This window comes from Sarcophilus harrisii, chromosome 3 (genome assembly GCF_902635505.1).
Source record: "Sarcophilus harrisii chromosome 3, mSarHar1.11, whole genome shotgun sequence".
Lineage (NCBI taxonomy): Eukaryota > Metazoa > Chordata > Mammalia > Dasyuromorphia > Dasyuridae > Sarcophilus > Sarcophilus harrisii.
Genome location: NC_045428.1, coordinates 231,724,751 through 231,752,222, shown reverse-complemented (window position 1 = coordinate 231,752,222; position 27,472 = coordinate 231,724,751). Strand labels below are relative to the sequence as shown.

General features: G+C 33.0%; 1 protein-coding gene across 3 annotated transcripts in view; it reads right to left on the bottom strand.

Annotated features, from left to right (window-relative positions):
- The window catches only part of PRDM15 (PR/SET domain 15), a 149,034-nt gene that overhangs the window by 8,336 nt on the left and 113,226 nt on the right, over positions 1-27,472 (bottom strand). For all 3 annotated transcript variants that reach the window (XM_031959188.1, XM_031959186.1, XM_031959187.1), the window contains 7 exons: positions 27,249-27,380; positions 25,129-25,292; positions 24,583-24,662; positions 21,776-21,895; positions 20,169-20,300; positions 2,637-2,720; positions 788-963 (listed from right to left, as the gene is read on the bottom strand). In XM_031959188.1, the coding sequence (XP_031815048.1) occupies positions 788-963; positions 2,637-2,720; positions 20,169-20,300; positions 21,776-21,895; positions 24,583-24,662; positions 25,129-25,292; positions 27,249-27,380 (888 nt within the window). The remainder of the gene's footprint in view (positions 1-787; positions 964-2,636; positions 2,721-20,168; positions 20,301-21,775; positions 21,896-24,582; positions 24,663-25,128; positions 25,293-27,248; positions 27,381-27,472) is intronic.

The window sequence follows — 27,472 nt, the reverse complement described above, 5'->3', positions numbered from 1 at the left end:
TTCCATTATCCTGCGCATGAAAGAATCAAAAACTTGATAAATAATAAAACACCAGAGAGGCAAATTTGCTATAACTCAAATAGGAGAATTAAAAGCAATAATGTGGCATTGAAAAAGTCATGTTAAATGGGCTTTACCATCTTAAGAAATAATGATTATAAAATCAGTTTAACTGAAGAAATCTTTAATATGAGTTATTTCACTATGGAAATTAGATTAAAATTAACAAATATTGAGAAAGAAATGTGTAGTTATTTATGACCTAATAACATAATCATGTTATAGAGTTCGAATCTGGAGTCATACTTATTAGCCATGTGACCTTGGGCAAGTCACTTAACCTGTGTTTGCCAAGGAGGCAAACAGGGTAGCTAGAGTTAGTTCCAAGGCTAGAGTGAAAAAGACCGGAGTTCAAATTTGGACTCAGACACTTACTAGCTACATGACCATGGGCAAGTAAATCACTTAACTTTTTCTTCCTTTCCTAGGAAAGGAAATGGTATCTTTGTCAAGACCTTATGGACAGCGTGAAGTCATGAAGAATTGGATGTGATTGAATAAGATTAACAACATAGTTACCTAAAAGAATTCTTTGAAAGTCCAACTCAAGTTATGAAAGTGTTACACCATACCAAATTCAATTCAACAAGAACTGAGACAAGACATACTGCTATGGTTATAAGGCCCTTAGGCTAAGGATCTTTGCCAAAATAATGTTCCTACAAAGGGAAGTCCGTGGATAATCTATTACCATCACCAAACACTATACTAGCAAAAATTAACTTACCTCTGGGTGCTTGCGCCTCATGTGCCGACTCATTGAAGCCCTGGTTGAAACTTTTGTTCCACATAGTTGACAACTCTGAGCTTCTACTTTGTCATGAGTTAGCTGAATGTGTTTTTGAAGCATGTATTCTGTGACATACTTTTTCTCACACACAGAGCAGGTCCATTGTTTCCCAACTTTATAAGGAAAATTTTTAAATAAAATACAATTATAGATATGATTAGTGTGCTAATACAACAGTAAAGCAAAATGCAAACAAATTCTAAAATTTATTAAAGAAGAGGATAGTAGAATGGATTAGAAACCAGAATTCCAACAATATGTTATTTATAAGATATACACATGTAACAAAAAGACATATGTAAGACTTAAAATAAGAAGCTGGAGAAAAATTTATTATACTTTGATTGAAGTACAAAAGGCTACAGTAGCAACCATGCATGATCTGACAAAGCAAAACAAACAAAAAAGAAACCAAGTCTAAGTTAAAAAGATAATTAGGAAAACTACATTTTATTAAGAAGTTTCAAAAACAATGAAGAAATATCAATGCAGAACATCTAAATGGCATAGCATCCAAATTCTTAAAAGAAAAATTAAATGAGTTATGGGAGAAAATAGATGATAAAACTACAATTGTGGGGGACCTCAATTTATCCCTGTCAGAGCTGGATAAATCTAATCATAAAATAAACAAGAAAGAAATTAAATGAATAAAACTTTAGAAAAAATACAATCAACCTCTAGCAAATAGTAAATGGAAATAGAAAGGAATATAACTAATTTTTAGTTCTGTATGGCACCTTCACAAATACTGCTAGGGCATAAAAATCTTATAAATAAATGCAGAAAAAGAGAACTATTAAATTTCTTTTTTTTTTTTTCTGACCACAGGACTATGAAAATTACATTCAATAAAGTGTATTCTTGCTGGATAAATGAAAATGAAATGACACAGTTCCTGACTTTTAATCTAATGGGAGGTGGGTGTTGGGGTGGGGAAGAGCTGGGCATACAATATGGATACATATTACTACGGTGGCAAGTGAGAAGTCAATGCCCTAGGAAAATGTGAAGTTGGAGAGATCTGGGGGCAGGGGAAGAAGGGTAGTAGGAAGATGTGAGACTCAGGAAAGACTTTCATGTTCACCTGATCTGGTCTTTAATGGAAAGGATTAAAATAGACCAAGAGGAAGGAGTAATTTTCAGCCTGCACAAGCACAGACAAGAAAAAGTGCAAAACAAACTCAGAGAAAGAGCTATTTTGACTGAAATTCAGAGATATAACAAAAAATAAAGTCAAGTGGTAAGTTGGAGACAGATTGCAAAGGGGTTTAAATGACATTCTTGAGAGTCCTAACAAAAGAATGAGGGAGTCAGATCTGTGCATTAGGAATATAATTCTGGCAGTTGTCTGGGAGAAAGACTGGAAAAGGGAAAGACAGTCTGGTAGTGTTTGAAAACAAGAGCTTACTCAGTTATGCTCATTACCACAAGCCAGTAAAATCAATGTCTAAAAATAAGACCATAGGTAAGAAAATAAATCCCCAAAATATGATGTTTAGGCCTTTTTTTCCTCCACTATAATAAGATACAGTAATTTATGATGCTAGTACATAAATATGGGAGAGATTTAAAGATAAATGTAGATAATAAATTGTTTTCTTATTTAACATGCATACTATATAATCTAATCCTAACATATTCTAATACATTCTAAATAACAATATTGTCTGTTTTTTTGTTCTGAAAAGAATGTATTCTTTTAATTAAAGTGTTAGTAGGAGGTCATCTGAATGAGCTGAAACATTACTAGCATATAACATTAGAAATGTTATAGAATATTTACCTGTGTGAATAAGTTTATGGGTCTCCATTGTATTTCTTTCACTAAAAGTCTTTCCACACAGTTCACACATGAAATCTTTGATCCCTGTAATACAAAGATACATTTAATTCCAAAGAGATAGTATGAGAAGCTGATTAAACAAATGGCAATGTGAAAAACAGCAATAATTATCTCATCACTGACTCACTTTAAAATTTGTAGATTTCTGCTGGTGTTAAAAGAATTATGACTGCTATGATGTATTTCCAGAATGTCCAACTTATACTTTGATATTCACATTTTGGGATATATATAAGGATATGTTTACTTTTTAGGATTTTTATAACTGTAAATAAAATTACATTGTTAGTGAATGTATGCATGTACATATGAATACATGTACCTATATTGACAGTGAAGCCTTTTCTCCCTAATATTAAATTCCAGCAATTCCCTACTCCCATCATCATCCATATAGAATTCTAAGTAAAAGTTGTACATTTCAGATCAGAGACTCTAACTGGCTTCTCCCAAAGAGTATGCACTGAGATAATTTCCTTGGTAATCAAAAAAGAGGTTCTTAAATTTTTTTGTATTTCGTAGACAGATCTGCCAGTCTTGTGAAGCCAAAAGCCTTCTGAGGCTAATGTTAGTCAATAAACATTTATTAAGTGCTCACTATTCATCAGGCACAGTGCTGAGCACTGGGAATACTGATAAGGAAAAAAGAAGATTAAGCTTAAGTATCTCATAGTCTAACGGAGAAGATAACATGCAAATGAATAGGTATACATATTAAATAATTGTGGCTGTAGTTCAATCATTTCAGTCCTGAACAACTCTTTGTGACCTGATTTGGGGTTTCTCGGGAAGGATATTGAAGTGGTTTGCCATTTCCTTCTCTAGCTCATTTTACAGAGGAGCAAACAAGCAAAGAATTAAGTTACTTGTTAAGGGTTACACAGCTAGTACATGTCTGAGGCCAAATTTGAACTCGGATTTGGCGCTTTATCTAGTTAAGGCACCTAGCTGCTCCTCACAGATAATTCATACGCACACATACACACAGAGGATAAACTAGACATAATCAACATTAAGGAGTTCTGGGAAAGGCTTCCTATAAAAGATGGGATTTTATCTATAACTTAAAGAAAAGCCAGAAGGTAGAATTGAGGAGGAACAGAATTCAAGGGATAGGGGATAGCTTAGGATAATACCCAAAGTCAGCTCACAGGCTGTCCTGTTTGACAAATAACAAAGAAGCCAGTATTACTAAATCAGAGATTATGGAGTGCAGTAAGGTACAAGACTTAGAAAGGTAGAAGGGAGCAGATTATGAAGGTCTTGAAATACCAAATAGACAAATTTGATATTTGATGCTGAAAGTGATAAGAAGCCACTGGAATTTACTGGAGGGATTGAGGAGGTAATGTTAAGACCTGTGCTACTTTGGCAGGTGCATGGAAGACGGTCCACAAGGGGTGGGGGGAGGGACAGATAGGAGACAGGGACACCAAAGAGCTATTGCAATAGTCAAGGTGTGAAGTAATGAGGATCTGAACCAGGGTGATAACAATGTTAGAGGAGAAAGGGAAAGCATACCAAAGATGTTCTGAAGGTAAAATCAACAGACCTTGGCAACAGATTATAGACAAAGAGGGAGACAGAAGAGCTGAGGATGATACCTAAGGTTTACATCCTAGGTAAATAGAAGTGTGGTATTACTCCTGACAGTAATAGGAAAGTTAAAAAGAGGGGAGGATTTGGAAGTACGATAAAGAATTCATGTTTGGATTTATTGAGTTTAAGATGTCAATGGGGTATCTTGTTTGAGATGTAAAAGAGGCAGCTGGAAATGTAAGTCTATTAGAAAAGAGAATAGGGTTGTATGAGTGGATCTGAGAATCATTAACTTAAAAATATTTTTAAATCCATGGGAACTGATGCAATGATCAAGTGAAACTTTATACAGGAAGAAAAGACAGCCCTTAGCAGAGGTGATACTTTCAAATGCGTGAAATACACAGGATTACAAATTATGAAAGAAGTCAATTACATTGAAATAGTTATTGTAATATTAAGAAAAGAAGTTTATGAACTTGAAGTTAAAAACTTATGCATTATCCATACTTAACGCCGTACACCAAGATAAGGTCAAAATGGGTTCATGACCTAGGCATAAAGAATGAAATTATTAATAAATTAGAGGAACATAGGATAGTTTACCTCTCAGACCTGTGGAAGGGAAGGTTTTTATGACCAAAGCAGAACTAGAGATCATTACTGATCACAAAATAGAAAAATTTCGATTATACCAAACTGAAAAGTTTTTGTACAAACAAAACTAATGCAGACAAGATTAGAAGGGAAGCAATAAACTGGGAAAATATTTTTACAGTCAAAGGTTCTGATAAAGGCCTCATTTCCAAAATATATAGAGAATTAACTCTAATTTATAAAAATCAAGCTCATTCTCCAATTGAAAATGGTCAAAGGCTATGAACAGACAATTCTCAGATGAAGAAATTGAAACTATTTCTAGTCATATGAAAAGATGCTCCAAGTCATTATTAATCAGAGAAATGCAAATTAAGACAACTCTAAGATACCACTACACATCTGTCAGATTGGCTAAGATGACAGGAAAAAATAATGATGATTGTTGAGGGGATGTGGGAAAACTGGGACATTGATTCATTGTTGGTGGAGTTGTGAACGAATCCAACCATTTTGGAGAGTAGTTTGGAACTATGCTCAAAAAGTTATCAAACTGTGCATACCCTTTGATCCAGCAGTGTTACTACTGGGATTATATCCCAAAGAGATTATAAAGAAGGGAAAGGGACCTGTATGTGCACGAATGTTTGTGGCAGCCCTTTGTAGTGGCTAGAAACTGAAACTGAATGGATGTCCATCAGTTGGAGAATGGCTGAATAAATTGTGGTATATGAAAATTATGGAATATTACTGTTCTGTAAGAAATGACCAACAGGATGATTTCAGAAAGGCCTGAGAGACTTACAACCTAACTGATGCTAAGTGAAATGAGCAGGACCAGGAGATCATTATATACTTCAACAACAATACTAGATGATGACTAGTCCTGATGGATCAGGCCATCCTCAGCAACAAGATCAACCAAATCATTTCTAATGGAGCAGTAATGAACTGAACTAACTATACCCAGAAAAAGAACTCTGGGAGATGACTAAAACCATTACATTGAATTCCAGTCCCTATATTTATGCACACCTGCATCTTTGATTTCCTTCACAAGCTAATTGTACAATAATTCAGAGTCTGATTCTTTTGTACAGCAAAATAATGTTTTGGTCATGTATACTTATTGTGTATCTAAGTTATATTTAATATATTTAACATCTACTGGTCATCCTGCCATTTAGGGAGGGGGGGGGGTAAGAGGTGAAAAATTGGAACAAGAGGTTTGGCAATTGTTAATGCTGTAAAGTTACCCATGCATATATCCTGTAAATTAAAGGCTATTAAATTAAAAAAAAAAAAAAAAAAAAAAACTTATGCATTAAGAAGTCAGTTTCTAAGAATTTTCTGTTTGTTTTCTATTCACCTATGCAAGTTAATATTCAATTTTTCTATTTTGCCTCACTGGGGAAAAACTGGGCAGATCTATATACTCTTTTCAAAATTGGGATAATGTTTATTTCAATAAAAACAATAAAAAATTTTTGTAGCATAGGAGTTCCCATTACAGATTTCTCCATCCAAACAACAATAAGCAAGAATTAAGCGAGATGTTTTCTGATCATAAACCTGCTATTTTTATGTCAATCATTCTTAAATTGACATCCTTAAAATGACAAAAAAAAAAAAAATTTAAACATTACTGATGCTATTGGCAATGGGACTTTTTTTGTATAAAAAGAGAAACTTGGTGAGCCATTTTTGTGATACTACACTAATGCAAATACCCCATTTTGTGTGCTTCAGCTGTCCTGAGAGCTTCAAGGGTATCCCCTGAATAAGGAAACAAAATTTGAACTTCCCAAATAGCTGGTGAAGATACAGATCGAAACAGATCTCAGGAACATCCCATTCTATCTCCATTCTCCTGTAGATATGTGCTGGCAACAAAGAATTTTCTTTAATAAATCTCTTTAGGATTTCTCTGTGCATAGTCTGTTCTTTCTTCTTTGGATATGAAGATTAATTTATCACAAAATCACTTATTTAAATGAAATGTCACTGAATATATGCAATCAATGATCAGTTCCCTCATTTCAATAATTTTCTTTGAAACTAAAACTCACCCTATCTCATTTGCTTTAAAAAAAAAAAAAAAAGAGTAGGATAGGAATTTATTTAAATCCTAACAGGACTGTCATTTAACTAATAGACAAAGAGACTTTAATTTCTAGACTTAAATTTATTTCTTGATTCAACTATAAAAAGAGCCAGAGTTGTTAGACTTCTCTCAGATTCCCAGTTGAGTTAAATTCATTATTTATTTAAGTTTCTACTCCATACATGGCATTGTGCTACTTACTTGTGGGGATAAAAAAGGCAAACTGACCTCAAGAACTAAATATTTTGCTATAGAGATACAATATGTACACAAATAAATATAATAAGAAATGAGACATGAAAGGGAAAGAACAGATAAAGATTTTTGTATTTGTTTTTGCTGAGGCAATTGGGGATAAAGTGACTTGCCCAGGACCACACAGCCAGGAAGTATTAAGTGTCTGAGGCCAGATTTGAACTCAAGGGCCTCCTGACTACTGGTGCTCTATCCACTGTGCCACCTAGATGACCCTAGATAAAGTTTCTTAGGAAATCTGAGGACAGAGCAATTTAAAACTGAGGGGAATCAAGACAGGTTTAATGGATGATTGGCATTTGAACAGAGGCAAATAAAGAAAAGACTAACAGATAAGGACATATTGTCGAGTAGAGAAATAATACAACTCTGCAGCTCTGGGAAGGATATATTGAAGAGGAAAGAGGTAAGAGGCAGTAAAAGGAGGAAGGAATTACATCTATAGTTGAGGTGAGAGGCAATGTGGGCAATGTGAAAGGTTGAGAAGGAAAAGATAGATTGATATAAGAAATATTGTGGAGATAAAACTGAGAGCACGTGGTAACTGACTGGATGGATATGGGGACTAGAAGTATGGAAGGAGAAAGATTCTAGGTTGATTTCAAAGTTACAAAAATGCTTGACTTCCCTAGGGAAGGTAATCCCCTCAATAGAAACAAGAGAAATTGGGAAGAGAATATTTAGGAAAGGAAGATACAGAATTTAGTTATGAATAAATTGAATTTGAGATGTTGGTAGGATATTTAGATTAAGAGTCTAGGACCATAAGAAGACTTAGAGCTGAAAGGAATGTTAAATAAGGAATTAGGAAAAATTAGGAATGCCCTAATTTTTCAAAGGAACAAAAGTTCAAAGAGGATAGGCGAAGATGTCCAACAAGCACAACTGAATATGGAAAAATAGTATTCGGGAGCAAGATAAAGACATGACATATAGATTTGGGAGTCATCTATATATAAAGATTGTAACAACATATATAAGTAGATGAAATCACAAAGGAGAAAGAAAATCATCTTTTTTTTTTTTAAATAAATATTCCTACTGTCACTACCCTACACCTGATCTTAATAGCCACAGATCAAATTATTAGAATAGCCATTTTACTTGTCTCCTTATTTCTAGTTTCTAGCAATCTATCCTGAAGAACACTAGTAAATATCCAGTAATCAAGTACACAAATGAGAAGAGTATGAGTAAAAAAGGCTAAAAAAGAGCAGTAAAATATCTTTAGAGATGTCCATGTTTATTACTTGGATTATTTGCCATCTAGGGGAATGGGTGGGGGGAAGTTAGGGAAAATTTGGAACACAAGATTTTGTAAGAATGGATGTTAAAAATTATCTATGCATATGTTTTGAGCTTTAATAATAATAATTTAAAAAAGATTAAATATCCTTCCCACTTCTTGACAGAAAGAAAATGGAAGAAAAATGCAGACCTGAAATATGCAATCTCAGACATGGCCAATTTGTTGATTTATTTTGCCGAACCATACCAATTTTTTTTTTTTTTTAAACAAAGGCTTTTCTGGGTGGGGAGGTCAGTGTGGCAGATTGGTGGGTAATGATAAACAAAAAGTGTCTTTAATTTTTATTAAATGCACACTTGAAAACAAAGGGACATAGAAATATTTTGTTAATATCTTGTTAAATTATGTCAATTTATATAACTGGTTCAAGACAAAAGTTCCATTTCCTCTACAAACTTCATTCTTATTTCTTTTTGTATGTTGAAATGTTTGTGTTTGTTATTTGCTGATGATTTAGGGATTAATGATAAAAAAGTAAAATTTAATTTTAAAAAAAGGATCAAGTATTAACTTGATTTACTAGGAGGATGGTGGAAGCTTCAATAGCTTAAAAAGAAGAGCAAATGATAAGTTGAATTTGGGAAATTTGGGGTTTGAAGTGCTAGAAGAACAGTAAAGAAAATTGTATAGACAGTTGAAAACAGATGACTACAGTTCAACACAGAGATTAAAATTGGATATAAAGATTTAGGATTTATTTATATAGAAGTTATAGTAAAATCAAAGGAAAGTGATGAGATAACCAACCAAAAGAAAATATAGAAGAAGATAAATGGCTCTAATCTCTCACAGGACATCCACATTGCAGTGGTGGAATAGCAACAGTGAGCCAGTGAAGGAGATTAAGAAGATGTAGTCAGATGGGGAGGAGGAGAACCAGAACATAGCCATAGGAGAAAAGTGTCCAGGCAGAAATGGCGAAAGGATTATGAATCTATCAAATTTAACAGATGTTTTCCAAATCTATTATCTTTGATCTTGAGCTCCAGTCCTAATTTTTTTTTTAAATTATATTCTAGCTTTTTATTTACAAGATATATGCATGGGTATTTTTTAAGCATTGACAATCGCAAATCCTTTTGTTGCAATTTTTCTCCTCCTTCCCTTTACCCCTTCCCCTAAATTGCAGGTTGACCAATACATGTTAAATATGTTGAAGTATAAGTTAAATACACTATATGTATTTATGTCCAAACAGTTATTTTACTGTACAAAAAGAATCAGACTTTGAAATAGTGTACAATTAGCCTGTGAAGGAAATAAAAAATGCAGGCGAACAAAAATAAAGGGATTGGGAATTTTATGTAGTGGTTCATAGTCATCTCCCAGAGTTCTTTCACTGGATGTAGCTGGTTCAGTTCATTACTGCTCTATTGGAACTGATTTGGTTCATTTCATTGTTGAAGAGGGCCACGTCCATCAGAATTGTTCATCATATAGTATTATTGTTGAAGTATATAATGATCTCCTGCTCCTGCTCATTTCACTCAGCATCAGTTCATGTAAATCTCTCCAGGCCTTTCTGAAATCATCCTGCTGGTCATTTCTTACAGAAGAATAATATTCCATAATATTCATAAACCACAATTTATTCAGCCATTCTCCAATTGATGGGCATAAGTCCTAAATTTCTAAATGTCCACAGCTTATCTTGACTTGTATATCACACTGAATACAACCCTCTATTCATTCATTCCCTTCAGTATACTTTGGAGGCAAATTGAACTTTCCTTACATTTCCAACTGTCACAAACCTACCCTTCAAGATTCATATCAGGTGCATCTTCCTCTGACTAGGCCATCCAAAATTAGAAATGGCTTTTGCCTTCTCAAAGCTTTCATGCCAATATTTTGTTTTTCCAATACATTCATATTTTGACTTTGTTATAATCACATTTATGTTCTATTGGAATAATGTTGCATTAATTATATTTTACTTATTTCCTGTATTCAGGTCATTAAAAGAGCCTTGCAATTTTCAAAAGGCAATCCAGACCAATCGCCTTTTATTCAACTCTGGGCCTAACTCACTCCATCTGTCCTGTGGGTCCAAGTATACATACTAATGGACAACTTTTACCAGAGTATTTACCCAATCCACCTAAGGCAATAAGACATTTGTTATCCTCTGTAGTCTTTCCTCTGTGGAGGATAGGCTAAATTCCTTCAAGTACTAACATTTTTCCCAGGAGGTTATGAAACATTCCAAGATTTGATGCTGTCAGCTCAGTATCTACAAACAAGATTGATCATCTGAATGACCTAATGACATTCAGAGAATCTGTCTTCAACTTTGTGGCACATTCTCTAAGTAATGGACATCTTCCAATACAATGCTGATTGCCTTTGGTAAGAACACATCTCCCTGTTTTATAGCTCCTCTGGTTATGGATATTTCAGCAATGAATAGGATTATTTGGAAACCAATGATTTTGATGTATGAATAGAAGAAATTGTTAAAAAAAAAAACTTTATAGTGTTTTGATTCATAAAACCATCTTTTTTTAATTAATTAAATGAAAATAATACTAGTATCTTAATATTCTCAACAATTTCAGTTAATTCTGAATATCACTTGTGAAAGCCTGCTTTTTCCCTTTTCCTTTTTTTTTTTTTTTTTGCTAAGGCAGTTGGGGTTAAGTGACTTGCCCAGGGTCACACAGCTAGGAAGTGTTAAGTGTCTGAACCAGATTTGAATTCGGGTCCTCTGACTTCAGAGCTGGTACTTTATTCAGTGTGCCACCTAGCTGTCCCTCCCTTTCTTTCCTTATCCAGAATTGTTCCTGATTTATATATTAGTGGGTTTACATAAGGATATTTATATTGATTGGGAGAGCAGTTATAAAGATTGGGAGGCACTGAAATTCTCTGAATTGACTTTTTTTTTTTTTTTGGGGGGGGGAATCAATAAGGTCAAGACCTGAGATGTTTTTCATGCTTTTAGCATCTGTGCTTCTTAGAAATCACTTGTATATGAATGTCTCAATGGTCTCATAATATTATTACCATTATTTTCTCTCTCCTATATATGCCTGATCCAATCCAGCTGTTTTCCACATCTCTTTATTTTCTTTAATATGATTCCTACCTTGTACATAAGCATTTAGGATATTAGGATCTTACTGTAGAGATTCTATGGTTTTTAATGGAGGAAAATTAAAAAGAGTATTTAAATTTCCTTCCAGTTTCCTTTTTGTGTCCCTTCATTTTAATCTTTAAATACTTTTTGGGATGACTGCACATTTGACTATTTTGCTAGGTTTTTTTTTTTTTTTTAATGATTTTTACTGTTTCTATCTGCTTTATAAAATGATATTGCTCATTATCATCCATCATTCTTCAGAAGAATTTAGAAATGAGTTTATATTCTAACCTGGTGTTGCCTTTGGTAGCCATCTCTTACCATTTGTCAACAAAGTCAGATGTTTTCTAGGATGCTTTCTGGGCACTTTTGGATTCCTTGTGGCAACTGATTTATGTTGGTCAAATTTCTGTACAAAATTGTTACAGTTAGTGTTGTTATCATGTTGCTATGTCTTACTTTTGATTGTTCATTACTTTTTAAAAATAGTTTGTTGCTAATATGTTTAAATTATATGCTATTTTTCTTGCTGCTACTCTTTCTTCCTTTTACTCCTCTAATCTAACTCTGGTAAATTAATGGTCTGACTAATGTAAACTGCTGATTGGGATAATTCTAACATCAACAAATCTTTATCTGTTTGCAAAAATATAACCTATTTTATTCTTTGAGTTATAATAATAACTGTCAAGCACCTAGCAATTTTTTTCTTTAATAAAAGTACTTATGACATAAAGGCAGAATTCTATGTAATCTGTCTTCTTAAATCTTCTTTCTAAACCATGCAATATCATGATTACCTTCCATCTTCACTTTTTCTCACCACCTTTTCAATGAACTCACTTAGTATGAACTTATTCATCATTAACAGACCTGAACATTTACACATGCAAATGACAGAAAAAGAGGATTACATGAAATTATTGAAGCTTAATTTTTTTGAAGTATAAACAAAGTATTATCTGTACTACCCAGTTTAAGTGTCCTCTGTATATTTTAAAAATATTTCATTAATGCCCTTTTGCATTTTTTTTATGACTATCACTAACATTCAAAATTGCTGACCTCCATTCAAATTAAATAAAAGTTCTTGTAGTCAAATGGAATAAATTAGCATCACACTGGTCATGTTTTAATATGTATGTCTTATTATGAACTTATAATCTATATTTCCTATCATCAAGATGTAGGAAGCAACTTTCATCAGAAGCCTTCTGAGATCATGATTGATCAATCCATTCTTTGGAGTTTTCAAATCCTTTGTTGCCAATACTGTTCTCCTGGTTCTGCTCACTTTGTTCTATGTTAGTTCATAAACTTTTCCTAGTTTCTCTGAATTTGTCTCTTTTATAAATTTCTTATGACTTAATTATATTCCATCACATTCATATATCATAAATTGTTCAGCCATTCCCCAACTGATGGATATCTACTTTGTTTCCAGTTTTTTTCATACAAGAAAATGTGTTGTTATAAATATTGTTTTATATACATGAGCCCTTTCCCATAAAATTATCTTTGATCTGTTTAGAGCATATATCCAATAATGCCAATTTGGGTGAAAGGTACTAACTTTGGGGTTATAGGTCTGAAATGCTTTTCAGTATATTTATTTTTTTTCTTTTTCTTTTTTTTTCTTTCTTTTTTTTTCAGTATATTTAGATCATAACCCCCAACAGTAAAATAATGTCTCTCTCACAACTCCTGTCAATAATTATTTTCTCTTTTTGTTGCCTTTGCTACTATGAAGGGCATGAGGTGGAACTTTGAAGTAGGACTAACTCATTTTTTAAAATTACTGATTTGAAGCATTTTTATATGTTATTTATTGATGGCTTGCATCTTTTCTTTTGAAAATTGCCTATTCATGTCCTTTAATCACTTATCTACTGTGAAATGGCTCGTATTCCTTATAAATTTGACTTCTACTTATATTCGATGCAAAAAAATTTTATTGACTATTTTTCCTTCTAATTGCATTGACATTTTTTATGCAAAACCTTTTCAATTTTATATAATCACTATTGAGCATTTAAAACCCAATCTGTGTTCATAGTTGTAAAAGGGATCCATTTCCGTTTTCTTCTAATTTTTAAAAGATATGACATTCATTTAATGTTTATTGTGGCATATGGTATGAGATCAAACAAGCATTCTTTAAGGAAGCAGTATATGTCAGGTACTATGTAAGGTACAAAGGATACAACTAAAGCAAAAGAAATAATTCCTGCTCACAAAGAGTTTATCTTTGTGAGATATATATATAGATATATATATATCTCACAAAGATAAACTATATATATATATATATATATGTATATATCTCACAAAGGAGATATATAAGTACATACAGAATAACTATAAAGGGAATAAATACAAAATAGTTAACAACTACCTACTTTTAGAGGGAGGGAATTAGAAGTTTATGGGATTTTGTGTAGGCCCAATTTCTCTCAAAGAATTGAATGAATATTCCTTAAGTGCTTCTCTTCAAATGAAATCCTTAATCTAGTGATATATCTTAGATTATTCAAAGACTATTCAATCTTCACTTAAAACTACACTTATCTTCAGTTGCTTCAGGATCTTGTTTACTTAATTTATTTTGCTGACCATATTTTTAAATTTTTTAACCAGTAATAACTTATTAAATGATTTACTCTTTTATTTTGGAATGCTTTTTCTTGGCTCACTTTCTACCCACTTTTTCATTATTTCCTGTAAGATATTTCATCTTTTTATTCATTCAGATGAATTATTATTTTGCAGTTCTATAAAGTAAACTTTTTGCTTTACTTATAGTTTATGACATAGTACTGATTTTGTAAATTGAATTTGTTACTTATTTTTTTATTATTTTGACAAATAGGATAGCTAGGCAGATAAGAATGTCGAGCCTGAAGTCAGGAAAACTCATTTTCTAGAATTCACCTGGTTTCAGATACTTGCTATCTCTGTGACTCTGGGCTATTAATTTAATTTTTCTCAGTTTCTTCAACTATAAAATGAATTGGAGAAGAAAACAGCAAGCCACTTCAGTATTTCTGCCAAGATAACTAATCCCAAAATAATGTTAGAAAGAGTCAGAAACAACTAAAAAAATGACTGAACAACAAATAACAAACTATAAACATTTCCTATCTGTCAAAATATTTATGTACGTCTTTACTTCTGAAAAGAATGTTTTATAGCCACAATCACATGAATCCCACAGTTGTCTTGGTACTGAATTGATAGATATAGTGTGCACATTAAATAATTATTTTGAATGTAATTTCTTTAATCTCTCCTTGTTCGGTTTTGTTGGCAATATACAAAAAGACAGATGGTTTGAGTATATTTTTATATCCTGCTTCTTTACTGAACTTTTCCTTTTAATATTTTATTTGACTCTTTAGGATCCTTCAGGTAAACCATCATGCAAAAAGCGAGAATTTTAGGGGGATCTAGGTGGTCCAGTGGATAGAGCATCAGCCCTGAAGTCAGGAGGACCTGAGTTCAAATCTGGTCTCAGACACTTAACACTTTCTAGCTGTGTGACTCTGGGCAAGTCACTCAACCCCAATTGCCTCAGCCAAAAAGAGAGAGAGAGAGAGAGAGAGAGAGAGAGAGAGAGATAGTTGTTTTGCAAACAACTTGTGTAACACTAAAATAATTTTAAAAAATATATTTGATAGAATCTACTTAAAAATCCCCTTCTTTTTTACCCCTTCTTTTGATGACTTATGAAATTCCTTTTCTGTGACTGGATTATCTAAACTCTATTTCTTATTCCACTATTTTTTGAAAAGTCATCAATTTGTTGACTTAGCAGCTCTGTAGTCACATAATTAGTCAAAATAATTTCTAATCATTCTATTTCTTCATCAGTTGCAAATTCTTCTCCCCCTGTCCCCTAAGGCAATTGAGGTTAAATGACTTGCCCAGGTCACACAGCTAGGAAGTACTAAGTGTCTGAGATCAAATTTGAACTCAGGTCCTCCTGACTTTAGGGCTGGTGCTCTATTCACTATACCACCTAGCTGCTTCAAATTCTTTTTTTAATAGTAGAAACTGGGTTTTCATCTTTTTTTTTGAGGAATATTAGTTAAAAGTTTGTCTTTTATTAGCTTTTTAAAAAACTAGCTTCTTTTATTTGTACATGTGAAGGTATTTTCTATTTTTTCTTTATTTTTGTTTTTGTTTTTAGTTACATATCTAATGAAAGTAATCTGTTCTTTGTTGATAAAAGTATTCAATCTTAATATTTAAGTTTGAATTCTTTTCTATAAATGCCCCTAATAGATTATATCTTTTATTGCATGGGTTAATAATGAATATGATGAATATTCTTCCTTACATTCATGAATTTTAATGCTTTTTATGGTTTTTTTTGGTAAAGATGCCATGTACATGCGAGAAATATGTAGACTTATTTTGATTCCTATCCAATAACTTTCAGAGATGTATCTAATACTTCTAAAATTTTATTCAAATTTTAACTATCCTTGGTGTCTAGTCTCCCTTTCACATCTAAACTCCTTGGGAATGTCAGCTACAATCAGGACTTTTGCTTCCTTTCCTCTAGCTTCTCTTAACTCATATATTTCTCTTAACTTCAATATATTTAAAATTATTGGGATGGGGAGAATATGATGAGGTGAGCATATGCTAACCAGTAAGACTATCGTCTTGAGATAAGCTGGTTCCTTTTTCAACATTCTGACACCATTACTGCAGAAGTACAAGGACCATTTTGTACTTTTATTTTTATTTTATCTTGATTTTTTCAATAGTGGTTGCTTGTTTGATAGCTTATTTCCACCTACTTGGTTAAATGTAGTAATTCTAGAACAAATGAATGCTGATGGACATTAGCCTTGCCTATACTGGGCTTAGAAGTATATGTATTTATTAAATTAAGACAAACCCAGATATTTCTTTCTATTCTCCTGTTTCCCTATAGGGGCTCTGGCCCCTATGGTTACTTTAATAACTATAAGCTGACCCCTAGGGAAGAATTGATATATTAGAACATCTACTTTATCAACTTCTTATATTTACTATGTCATGAAAGATGAGAAAACATAGCTAATTTCCTAGAGAAGGAGCCCAAATGGCTATCACATCCAAAGAAAGTTGTAGGCATGCAGATTACTTGGATTAATCAGCCTAAATTTTAAACTGTCAGAAATGTAATGAAGTAAAATTTTGTGCTATGGCATCCATTTGACTTGGGAAGGTAAAAAATAACTTTTGTTTTACATTTGAAAAATTTCTATTTCTAATCAATAATTCAAATTACTTGATTAGTCATCTATAATAATTCTATAAAAAGAAAGGTTTGCATTGGAATTTGGATTATTAGTAAATGCAAAACATGCTAGGGCAGATTTCACTTTCCAAATAAGATCAAAGATGTGTCAGGAAGGACTTATTTTTAAAAGGCCTACCTAAAGAATGGGTGCAGATGTGGACAGAAATGTATACCTGTGTTTCATTGTGAAATCTTGAGGGTTTCTTGCACACTGTTATTAATTAGTTCATGACTTTAGAAGATTTGTCTTCTCTAGGCCTGTTTTTTCATTTGCATAATAAGAAAGTTGGATTTAAGGGGTCTTTTCCAGTTCTTTGACTTGTTGAAACTTGTTAAAAATTGTTGTTTGCTAGAACATTTTTCAGTGTAATTCTAAACAAAGAAAAACTGTTGCAATTAGAAGATCCAACATTTTAATTTACATAAATAGGTCACTAAGAACAATTGCCTCATGAAGGAGGCAATCACTCTCACAGGAGGAAACAACATAGCCAACAATATAGAAGCAGTTATTTTCTCCTAAGTATTGATATGATTAACAAAGTTGTTAATTAGCCAAGATTTCTGAGTAATGAAATGATTAATTAAATAAATTAAATTAAATGATTAATTAAACAAAAAAGAGGTTTTTGTTTCTGAATATTGTTGAAAATCTTTCTAAAGTATATAAGTGCTCCAAAATACTCATAGCAGCACCATACATAATAGGGGGGGAAAAAAAGCCCTTAAAATTATGTATCCAATAAAAGGGAAATGGTACAACAAATTAGGGAATATTAATTTAATGAAATATTACTGTACAATAAAGAATACTGAGGCATCATAATGTAGTGGCTAGAGCTAGCTTTAGAGTGGAAGAACTATATTCAAGTCCATATCTCTACCTATCTGACTATTCCTTCTCAGTCTCCTTTAATGGATTTTCAAATAGGTCATTTTCATCAGTCACGGATGTTCCACAGGGTTCTGTCCTTTTCTTCCCTCTCTATACTAATTCTTTTGGTAATCTTGTCAGCTATCATGGATTAATGATCATGTTTATACTAATGATTTTCAAATTTATTTATCTTATCCAGCCTCAGCATCTCTGATGATTTCTAGCCATGCATTTCCAGCTGCCTTTCAGATATCTCAAACTGGATGTCCAATAGACATCTTAAACTCAACATATCCAAAAATGAACTCATCTTTTCTTTTAAATTTTTTCCCCATCCTAACCTACCTGTAACCATTGAAGAAAACATTTTTACTATCTTTCACCCCATTCTTCTCTCCATTTAATTTGTTGCGAGGGCCTGTCACTTTCATGTTTAAAATATTTCTAGAATATACCCATTTTTTTTTTTTTATCTTGCCACTATCCCAGGACATGTCCTCTTCTCCTTATGTTTGGACTATTTCAATAATCTATCTGCTCATTGGTCTGCCTAGTGCAAGGTTCCCGAGACTCCAATCCATCTAAATGGTTAAAGTAATTGTCCTAAAATGCATTTCTCACCAAATTGGCTTCCTCCTTTCCTCTACTTAATAAACTGCTAGGGCTCCCTATCAGCTTCCTATAAAATACAAAATCCTCTATTTAGTATTCAAAGTCCTTCATAAACTGTCCCTATTCCACACACTCCCACTCCCTTTCTAATCGTCTTCCAGGCAGCTGATGATGGGAACAGAAATCTGGAGTCAGGAAGTTCAGAGTTCAAATCTGGCTTCAGATACTGACTTGACTACATTTACAACCTTGGGCAAATTGCTTAACCTCTGTTTGCTTCAATGTCTTCATCTGTAAAATGGGGATAATAAATAGCACCTACCCGCAGGGGGTTGTTTCAAGGAACAAATGAGATAATATTTGTAAAGTGTTTGGCACAATGTCTGGCACACAGTAAATGCTATGTAAATGTTAAATAATTATTATTCTTATGCTATTTTTTTTGCATTTGATATAATATATATTTTTTCAATTACTTGTAAAGATTCAATGTTTGTTTTTGAATGATTTGCAATTCCAAATTTTTCTCTTCCCCAAGACAGCAATCAGTCTGATATAGACTGAATATAAATCAACATATGCTAGGTTCATTTCTTTTTAGTTTGTTTTTTAATCTCTCCCCTGGTTTTTTCCTTTTGCTCTGCTCTGATTTTTTTCTCCCAACATGATTCATAAAGCAATGTATGTTTAAAAAAAAAGAAAAAAGAAAAAAAATTCTGTAAGTAGTTTTTGCATATTTGTTTCGATTTTGTCTCCTGTGAGCCACTAAAGAGCTGATACAATAGCTTTTGCTTTTGTTCATATCCCTGGTGCTTAACACATTGACTAACATAAGAGATGTTTAACTTATGGCTTATAAAATATTGCTTATTGACATATATTATTATTTACTGACTTCATGATTTTAACCTTGGGAAGTCATTTGACCTCAAAATTGTATGTACAAAAGTTTACTGATAAATAATTTCTTCAATGGGAGTGCTTTTCACCAATAAAATCATAGGTTCATCCCAAAATAAAAGAATAATGAATATGAGTGATTCAGGGAAAAATAGAAAGACTTGTCTGAACTACTGAGGTATGAAGATTCAAAAGAATAGCCCACACTTTATCTATGGTAAGGTAATTGCCAGCAACACTAAAAGATAATAAAACAGGTCAAATATAATTATATTGGTTCCAAATAATTAAAGTTTAAATACATTTTTCATTTTTGTCTACCTTTTTGAAATAATTACAAAAAGGGAAAGTTATATATTTGACAGACTGTAATCAATATATTAATTTTTGCTTTTTTTTTAAATAAAAAGATATCATGGATGGTGGATTGTTTTTGGTGAAGTAATTTAAGTGTTCAATAAAATATCACAAAAAAGATTTATTATAAATTCCTGTTAAATGAATGCTAAAAATACTGATTTTGGTTCAGTATAATAAAGATAAGTAAAATGGATTTTGCTTTTATGATCTATATCTTCAGGCAATTATTTTGAAAGTTAACACGTATAGAATTAAAGGTATAAAAATAGTTTTAGTCAAGAATTTTGATCAATTAAATAATATCTCTAGTGTGGACTTGTTTTGTTACATGTGTTTTTCATAATGTTCAGCATAGAAAACAAGTATGTAAGAGTTTTACATTGCTTTCAGTTACTATATTATTTGCCTTGCCATGCAGTGAGATGGGAGGAACTTCAAGAATTCCTATAGTCCATTCATCTGGCCATTAGCTGAGCAACAATTAGGTTATCTAGATGAAAAGACAGAAAATAAGTTGGTCACCTTCTAGCTGCTCACTGACCTGTATGTCTTTTGTAGTGCTTCAACATATTGACCTTTTGAGCAAATTTCCTGTGGCACTCCTTGCATTCATATTCCTTGATACCTTTATGAAGTTTCATATGGTGACGAAGAGCATGTTTAGTTTTCATGCCTATGAGGAAAAAAGAAGTAGAGAAGCATATAATGTCGAAGTCTTGACCCTTGGAACTGTACATGGAGGATTGGTAGCAAGAATAAATTCTTTTATCAGCCAACACTCAAACTTGTCACACCTAACTTCTCAGAATACGTAGTCTGTGATATAATTCAGATTTATCAAATGTTGTACTGAGCTTAGAAGTTATCAACTTTGTATCATCAAAGACCTACATTTTAACACAGGGGTTATATATTTAAATTATCTGACATTAGGTTAAGCATTAATAAAAGTAGCTTTAAAAGTTTTGAATAATTTTATTTGTATTTTCAAGAAAACAAAGTCTAATATTAATTTTAAAAGGAAGTAGCATTAAAAAGCAATGAGGTTGCTTAATTCAAGAAATTCAAGAAAATTCCATTATGCATATTTTAATACTAAACTTTAAATCTACCTTTTAAAATTATTTTAAACTCACAGAGATGATCAGGTAGATTTTAAATATATATTTACACAATGTAAATGTAGCCTCAATAATTTGAATTCATAAAAGTCTGAATTGTAGACTAGTTTAAAAGAAAGAAATACCATATCACTACTTCTGGCATTTGTGGGCTACAGATAAACTAAATCAGTACCCACAAAGAAAAGGACAAGCCTACAGACCGCTGCCATAAGGAGTACTAGTCTCTGGTTATTAGTTGAAGAATACTGCCTTTGAGTAATAGCTTTCCTTTTTTTCAAAAGAGTAGCATAATCATTGCATATTACAAGCCATCATTATCATAGAGTGTGCTCCTAACATGACTTAAAGAATGATTTGGCTCTTTTTTTCCCAAGTAGATAAATATTTGTCCTATTTATAACACTAATAATTGCATGGCATGGTACTCTCAGTTCCTTACCTGATCAACCTTTCTCAATGCTGGCGAAAAGATTAATTTTAGCCTAACACTTGTAAGAATTATGGAACTAAAGTGGTAGAGTTTGAATTAATATGAGTTGAATAGATTTCTTTACCAAGAATGACTATAAGTCAAGGTTTTATTTCAGGGACAATTTTAGTGACTTTTAGGCTGAGCTGTGGCACTCTCTACCAACAAAGGGAACAAAAGTCTTTGAAGAAATTTCTAACTATTATTAGGAGGAAAAGATAGAGAAGTGGAAATGAAAGAGGTGTTTCCCAAAATAAGAAGTCCTTGAATCTCAGCTATATGTATTTCTACTTACCTAAGGAAATGTTTTTTTTCTTGGTTTCTTAGACTATGTCCAAGTACTACAAATGGCATTTTGGCTAGCTATGGAGAAGGAGAATTCTGCAACTCTTTAACAGTTGCTTCCAGTCAAGATCAAAGTTAAATGACTTTAACTGAAGTTGAAAGGGATGACAGTGAAAAAAGTACTTTGCCACATCTTCACTAAATTAGCACCATGGTTTACTTCCTATATGCACTGTAAGTGAATTACATTAAATAGAATAACATACCTACCTTTTCCACATTCTGCACATAAGTATTCCCTGATGTTATCATGTACTCTCATGTGTTCTTTAAGCATATCTTTTCTGGCAAAGGATTTACCACATTGCTCACATGCATGACTTTTTACACCTTTAAAAAATTAAATCAAATTTAAATTAAAAAAAAATCAAAATTTCAAACTAATGAGCAAGCCACAAAACTAGGTAATGAGATAAGACATGTTTAAAATATCTATTCAGATTTGAAAGCAAATTTTTTAGTGTACCACTTTATTTACAATCATGATTTTAGTCTTCTTATAAACCAACTTTCCTTATTTCCTGAGGAAACTGGTTACTCTTTCTGACTCTTAGCTTGTTTTGTTTCTGGTTATTTTAAGGTAAAAGTATGAGATGACTTGGAAGGTTTTTATGATTGTCATTGAAGATTGTGAGCCTTGACCCTACACAAATTCAGCAGTGTTTGATTTGTGTTAAGTAGATTTTATTCAAGGTAACCAAGTTACAGGGCTTTAGTTGATTCTAGATGACTATCACTTCTATTGTACTGCTTAGTGTAAGTATTGTGAAAATAGATTTTGTACAAATGGGGGAGCTAGTCCTGCTTCATGAAAAGTTTTATTGGTTTAGTGATGATAGACCCTGAATAACCTGAGCCTGTTCATTTTTAAACAATATATAGTTTTACACTGAGGACAATTCTAGGAATGTTTTAAATTTAAACAAAATTGTACATTTTAAGAGAGGGAAAAGTAATGAGAAATAATGTGCTTGAGAAACTGTAGGAGGAAAAAATTTAGCCCAGCAATTAAGCTAATACAAAGAGATGGCCAGAGAAAAACTAGAACTAGTAAGAGAAAAAATTAAAGTTTTAACTATTCTTTTTATGGTTAAATGCTAGCACACTCCCCCTCCTCTACCTCACCCACTGTTCTATATACATAATTAATTAGCCCTTGGAAAGGAAGGAGTCTTGAATAAGAATGAATATGAGTTTATGACAATTTTACCAATTATACATAAGTTCAATATGTGTTGGCCTACCCTGACAAAGAAGAACTGTAACAATTAGTGAAATATTTCTGAGAGCATAAATCCTAGATTTGATAACTTCCCTCATGAGATAAACATTATTAGTAATTGTAGAGAGCTGAAACTATTGAGTCAATGCACTGAGGTCAGGACAGCTGAGCACTTGAGGCTAACTACCAAATGGACAATACTCTATGGGCATATGCTTGGAAAATGGTCCTTCCCACTATCCTGTGCTGGCTCAATGATTGGTGTATACAGAGGATTGTAGGAGGGACTAGGGGATGGAGTAAGACTAGCCAGGGTCACACTTTGGCCATAGACGAGGGAGAAGGCAATTGTGGAGATTCTGCTTCCATCCTGTTCAATCCTGCATCTAAAGACTGAGGACTTTTGCTTATCCTGACTCCGGCTGATTCTGGGGTATCCTGGGTGCTAGCGCAGTCGTCACAAGTAATGACAGAGATATTCAACTACAAAATATGAAGGAAATCTCTACGGTAGTATTGATCCAACATTTCCATTGTCCTGAGACTAAGCATTTATTTTGAGAATGAGAAAATGAAATTTAAATATGTGTCAAAAGAATTTTAAATATAGCATGGACTGGACCAATTTCTAATCTGTGAGTAGCTGGTGAGCAAAGGGAGTTCTATTGCATTATGAGGACAACAATACTGTATTTATACTTTTTCCTGCCCTGATAACTTTACAGATAGTTGTGATGAAAAGAACTGCTTGCTTGAGTGGGTAACTAGCCTGGGTCTCTCAAAAAGCCAGTGAGTGATCATGGAAGATACCTTCAATATCCTGTATCCATATCCTAATCTTTAAGAATGTCATTAGTGGATTCTACTAGGCACACACTAGCAATATCTGTCCCTAAAAAATTATGTGCATCTTGTCATTGAGACTTATGGAATTGCTCATCTTTGATTTTCAAAATAATGATTTTATACTCTAAAAGCAGAAAAAAGAGGGATAATAAGAGAATTTCATTTTGCTGTGCTTTGGGGAAGCCGGACACTACTCAAAAGATCTACCAGTTTTAGAAACTTCCCATTAAAAACCTTGCTCCATTGCTAAAACAATGGAAAACCACTTGCTTAAACTACTGTAATCAATTATATGTTAATATTTTACTTTCCTCAGAATATTACAAAAAATTCTAGTTGGTCACCAAGCCTAATTGACTCTCATAAAGTTCCTAAGAGTTGTTACCCCCCTCACCCTACTAACTTTGTACTTCCCTCATTTGAGTTTGTTTCCACAAGATTATAAAAATAATTTGTCTTGCCCAGACACACAGCAGAGCTTCTTGGTGACACTAAGACACTGTGTCTGTGTTTGAGTGTCTCTCCCATTGCAAATGCAATTAATAAAGAGTAATGTCTTGGCCACAAATGCTGGGTTAATTCTTCAACATCTAGAAAAAAACAGCACAGGGTTTTAAGCTAAGGGATTCAGTTTCCAGAACTTTAACCCTACTCACTACTGGAAGGTATTTTAGAGAGGTATCATAGAGATTTGCCAAATCACTTAATCTGCCAGTCTCAGCTTCCTCTTCTGCAAAATGGGAATAAGATTATTTACACTGCCCACTTGAAAGAGCTGATCTTAGAAATTTTGCAAACCTTAAAATGCTATTTAAAGGTATCGTTAGTTTTCCTTATAGCTGTCAGTGGGTTAATAAACAATTTTCCCAATAGAATTATAATAATCCTGTTAAGGAACATGTTAATACTAGAAATAAGCAGCCTAAAGGTATAGGAACAAATATACTACCTGTGTGTATGAGCTTATGTCGTTCCAAATTTCCTATGCTATTAAAGATCCTTCCACAAATTTCACATGGATGAATGTACCTGAAATAAGAGGAAAAACCTATTGGACAGTGAGCTCACATATAGCCATTATTTTAGTAATCTACAATAAAACTGAAATTTTATTAATTGAAGACAATATAAACAAGATATAGAAGTAAATTTTTCAAACTTCAAATAAGCACAAATATGCAGTAAGCATGTACATATTTAAACTTTATCCATTTCTGACATGTTTTAAGAAGTATAGTTTTCTGCATAACAGTGGAGATGACAATAAGGATATAAATCATGTTATACTGTTATATATCTGAACCCTTTATATATATTATAAAGTGAATAAATGTGTGCATTAGTCACCAATACTTTGAGAAAAATGTTGAGTTCCTGCAAATTACTAAATAAAATATTTATTAATATGGAAATACAGTCATTCCTCTCAACTACAATTCCAACAAAACTATAGAACAACCATCAGGAGGCAATATTTTGTCACAAAAGTCCTTACTTCTGTACATTGGGGTCAGGCAGATTCTCCCGGTGAATAACCATATGTGCATGGTAAGTCGCTTTAAGTGCAAATCGTCTGTTACAGATACTACAGCCATAGCCTTTCTCTTTGTGAACCTCCATGATGTGCTTGAGGTATTCTTTCCCTCTGCCAAATGTAAGCTGTGAAATGAACCCATAATAAATGAAGAGGAAAATAAAAGAAAAAGTAGGAAAAACTTTTGATGTCCTATACCCTAAAGTACAGAAAATAGACTCTTTTTATTAAAAAAGTGTTAAATTGAAGATCCAGACATGTTTAAACACAATTTCTCTTATATAGGTCAAATGGTTTCAGCCTACAAGATGACTCCCAATTGCATCTTTCAATTGCAACGTGGCTCAAATTTTAACATGCATTTAGATATATGTTCTCTAATTTAGACTTAAGTATTTATACTTAGGTACAGCCAGTACATTTCCTGGTCATCTCATTACCATGTTGCCCACAAATCAGCCCATCAAATTCATCTCTCTCTCATCACTGGATGCTTAGACACTTCACCTGAGAAGGGGGCTTTGATAAGGAGTATTTGCCTTAACTTTTACAAAACTAGGTTATCAAACTATTTCCCAAAAATGGCTGTATTTATACCATTCCTCCTCCCTGTCTCCCTTTACCCCCCACCCCAAACCTTCCTTTTATATGTTGTCTTCCACTACTTCCACATGCTTCTTGAGGATAGTCAAGTCAACAAGCATTTATTAAATGCTAACAATGTACCAGACATTTTATCAAGGGCTGGGAATAAAAATAGAAGCAAAAAAACAAAGATTATCCCTCAAGAGAATTATCTTCTAATGGGGGAAGACAACACATAAAAGGAAACTGAAAAGCAAGGAGGTAGATAGGAGGGGGATGGAGAAAGGAGTCAGGATCAGAATCCAGAAAAGACTGAATATGGCTGTCTAGGGCATTTTCCCTAAAATGGAGGTTCTGGGAGGAAGTGACAAGCGAAATGAAAGAGCCATAGAGTCAAAATAGTCTATCAAAATAAGAATCTTTCTGGGGAAAAGTGCTCTTCCATGGTAAGAACACTGAAGGATCATGGTAGAGAAATAAGTCTAGAAGTGAAGCCTAGAAAAGAATGAAGGAATGAACACAATTGGCCTGGACACTTTCTTAAAATGGAGGTTTGGGGAAGAACTAATTAAGTAAAGAAAGGAGTTGGAGGGGCAAAGTGAACCTTCAGAGTGAGAAGGTTGTAAGGCAGAGTGATTTTCCAGGTAAGAAAGCTTTTGGGTCCTAGTAGAGGAAAAAGTCTGAATAGTCAACAGAACCCAGAGAGAAATGACAGAGATTGCTAGTGAATAGCATCCTGCCTGGCACATAATAAGTGCTGAATAAACACTTACATTGTTCAAATATTTGTCCATTTATCTATTTTTTTTTCCATTTATCTATTGATATGTTTATCTATTCTTTATCATTATATCTTCAGATGAAAAATGAACGAAAGCCATAGTGAAAAACAGCAGGTTGGATTGCTTTTGGGAATAATAAAGTTCTTTGAAGAACCCTAAACTTCCCATGAAAGCAAAGGCCCATCTGTGCTAAATACTAACACTTAACCAGTGTTGCTCTATGGTAGCAAGATCTGGAGAACTATAAATTAGTGTCACTATACAGAAAGTACAAGTAAGATATATAAAGGATATGAAAAAGCTTCATCAAGAAACTTCAAAGAAGAAGAGGAATAAAAGATGTCATTAAGGCACTAAATGACAGGAAAAACTTTTGGGAAAACATGAAAAAAATCATAAGTTGGGCAGGTATGATGGGTTGCCATCTATGTCACTGAAATGACCTCTTGAACTGAGTAAGATCAAAAGTTCATTTCAGTATTTTAACAAAGTTGCCTCCAAAAAAAGTTATGTGTCAATTTTGCCACATCAAGGACCTAGCTAAAGAGAAAAATGGTTTTTGTGTATATTGGTTTGTGAGAAAATTAGATCTTTCATGTTTTATTACCACCAAAATATCAGATAATCAATCTATTCTGATCATCTTTGGCATTTAAATGAAAAGTTTCCATTCAAGGTAAATACAAGGGTGAGTTTAAATAAAAATTCTGTTACCTGGCACCGTTTGCAACTATACTTGTGAGGCTCTGAGTCTGCACTTTCATCAGAGTTGTCATTTTCTTCTGATGAAATACCAATTTTACCAATGAATTCTTCCCTCTGGTGGTCATCCATTAATGCAATGTCCTGGAAAAGAAAGAAACAGTTTATTGTTGCCAATAGCAAGAAGGGAGTTTTCAAAATCTTTAGTCCTCATGCAGGTGGCATTACTTCTTCAC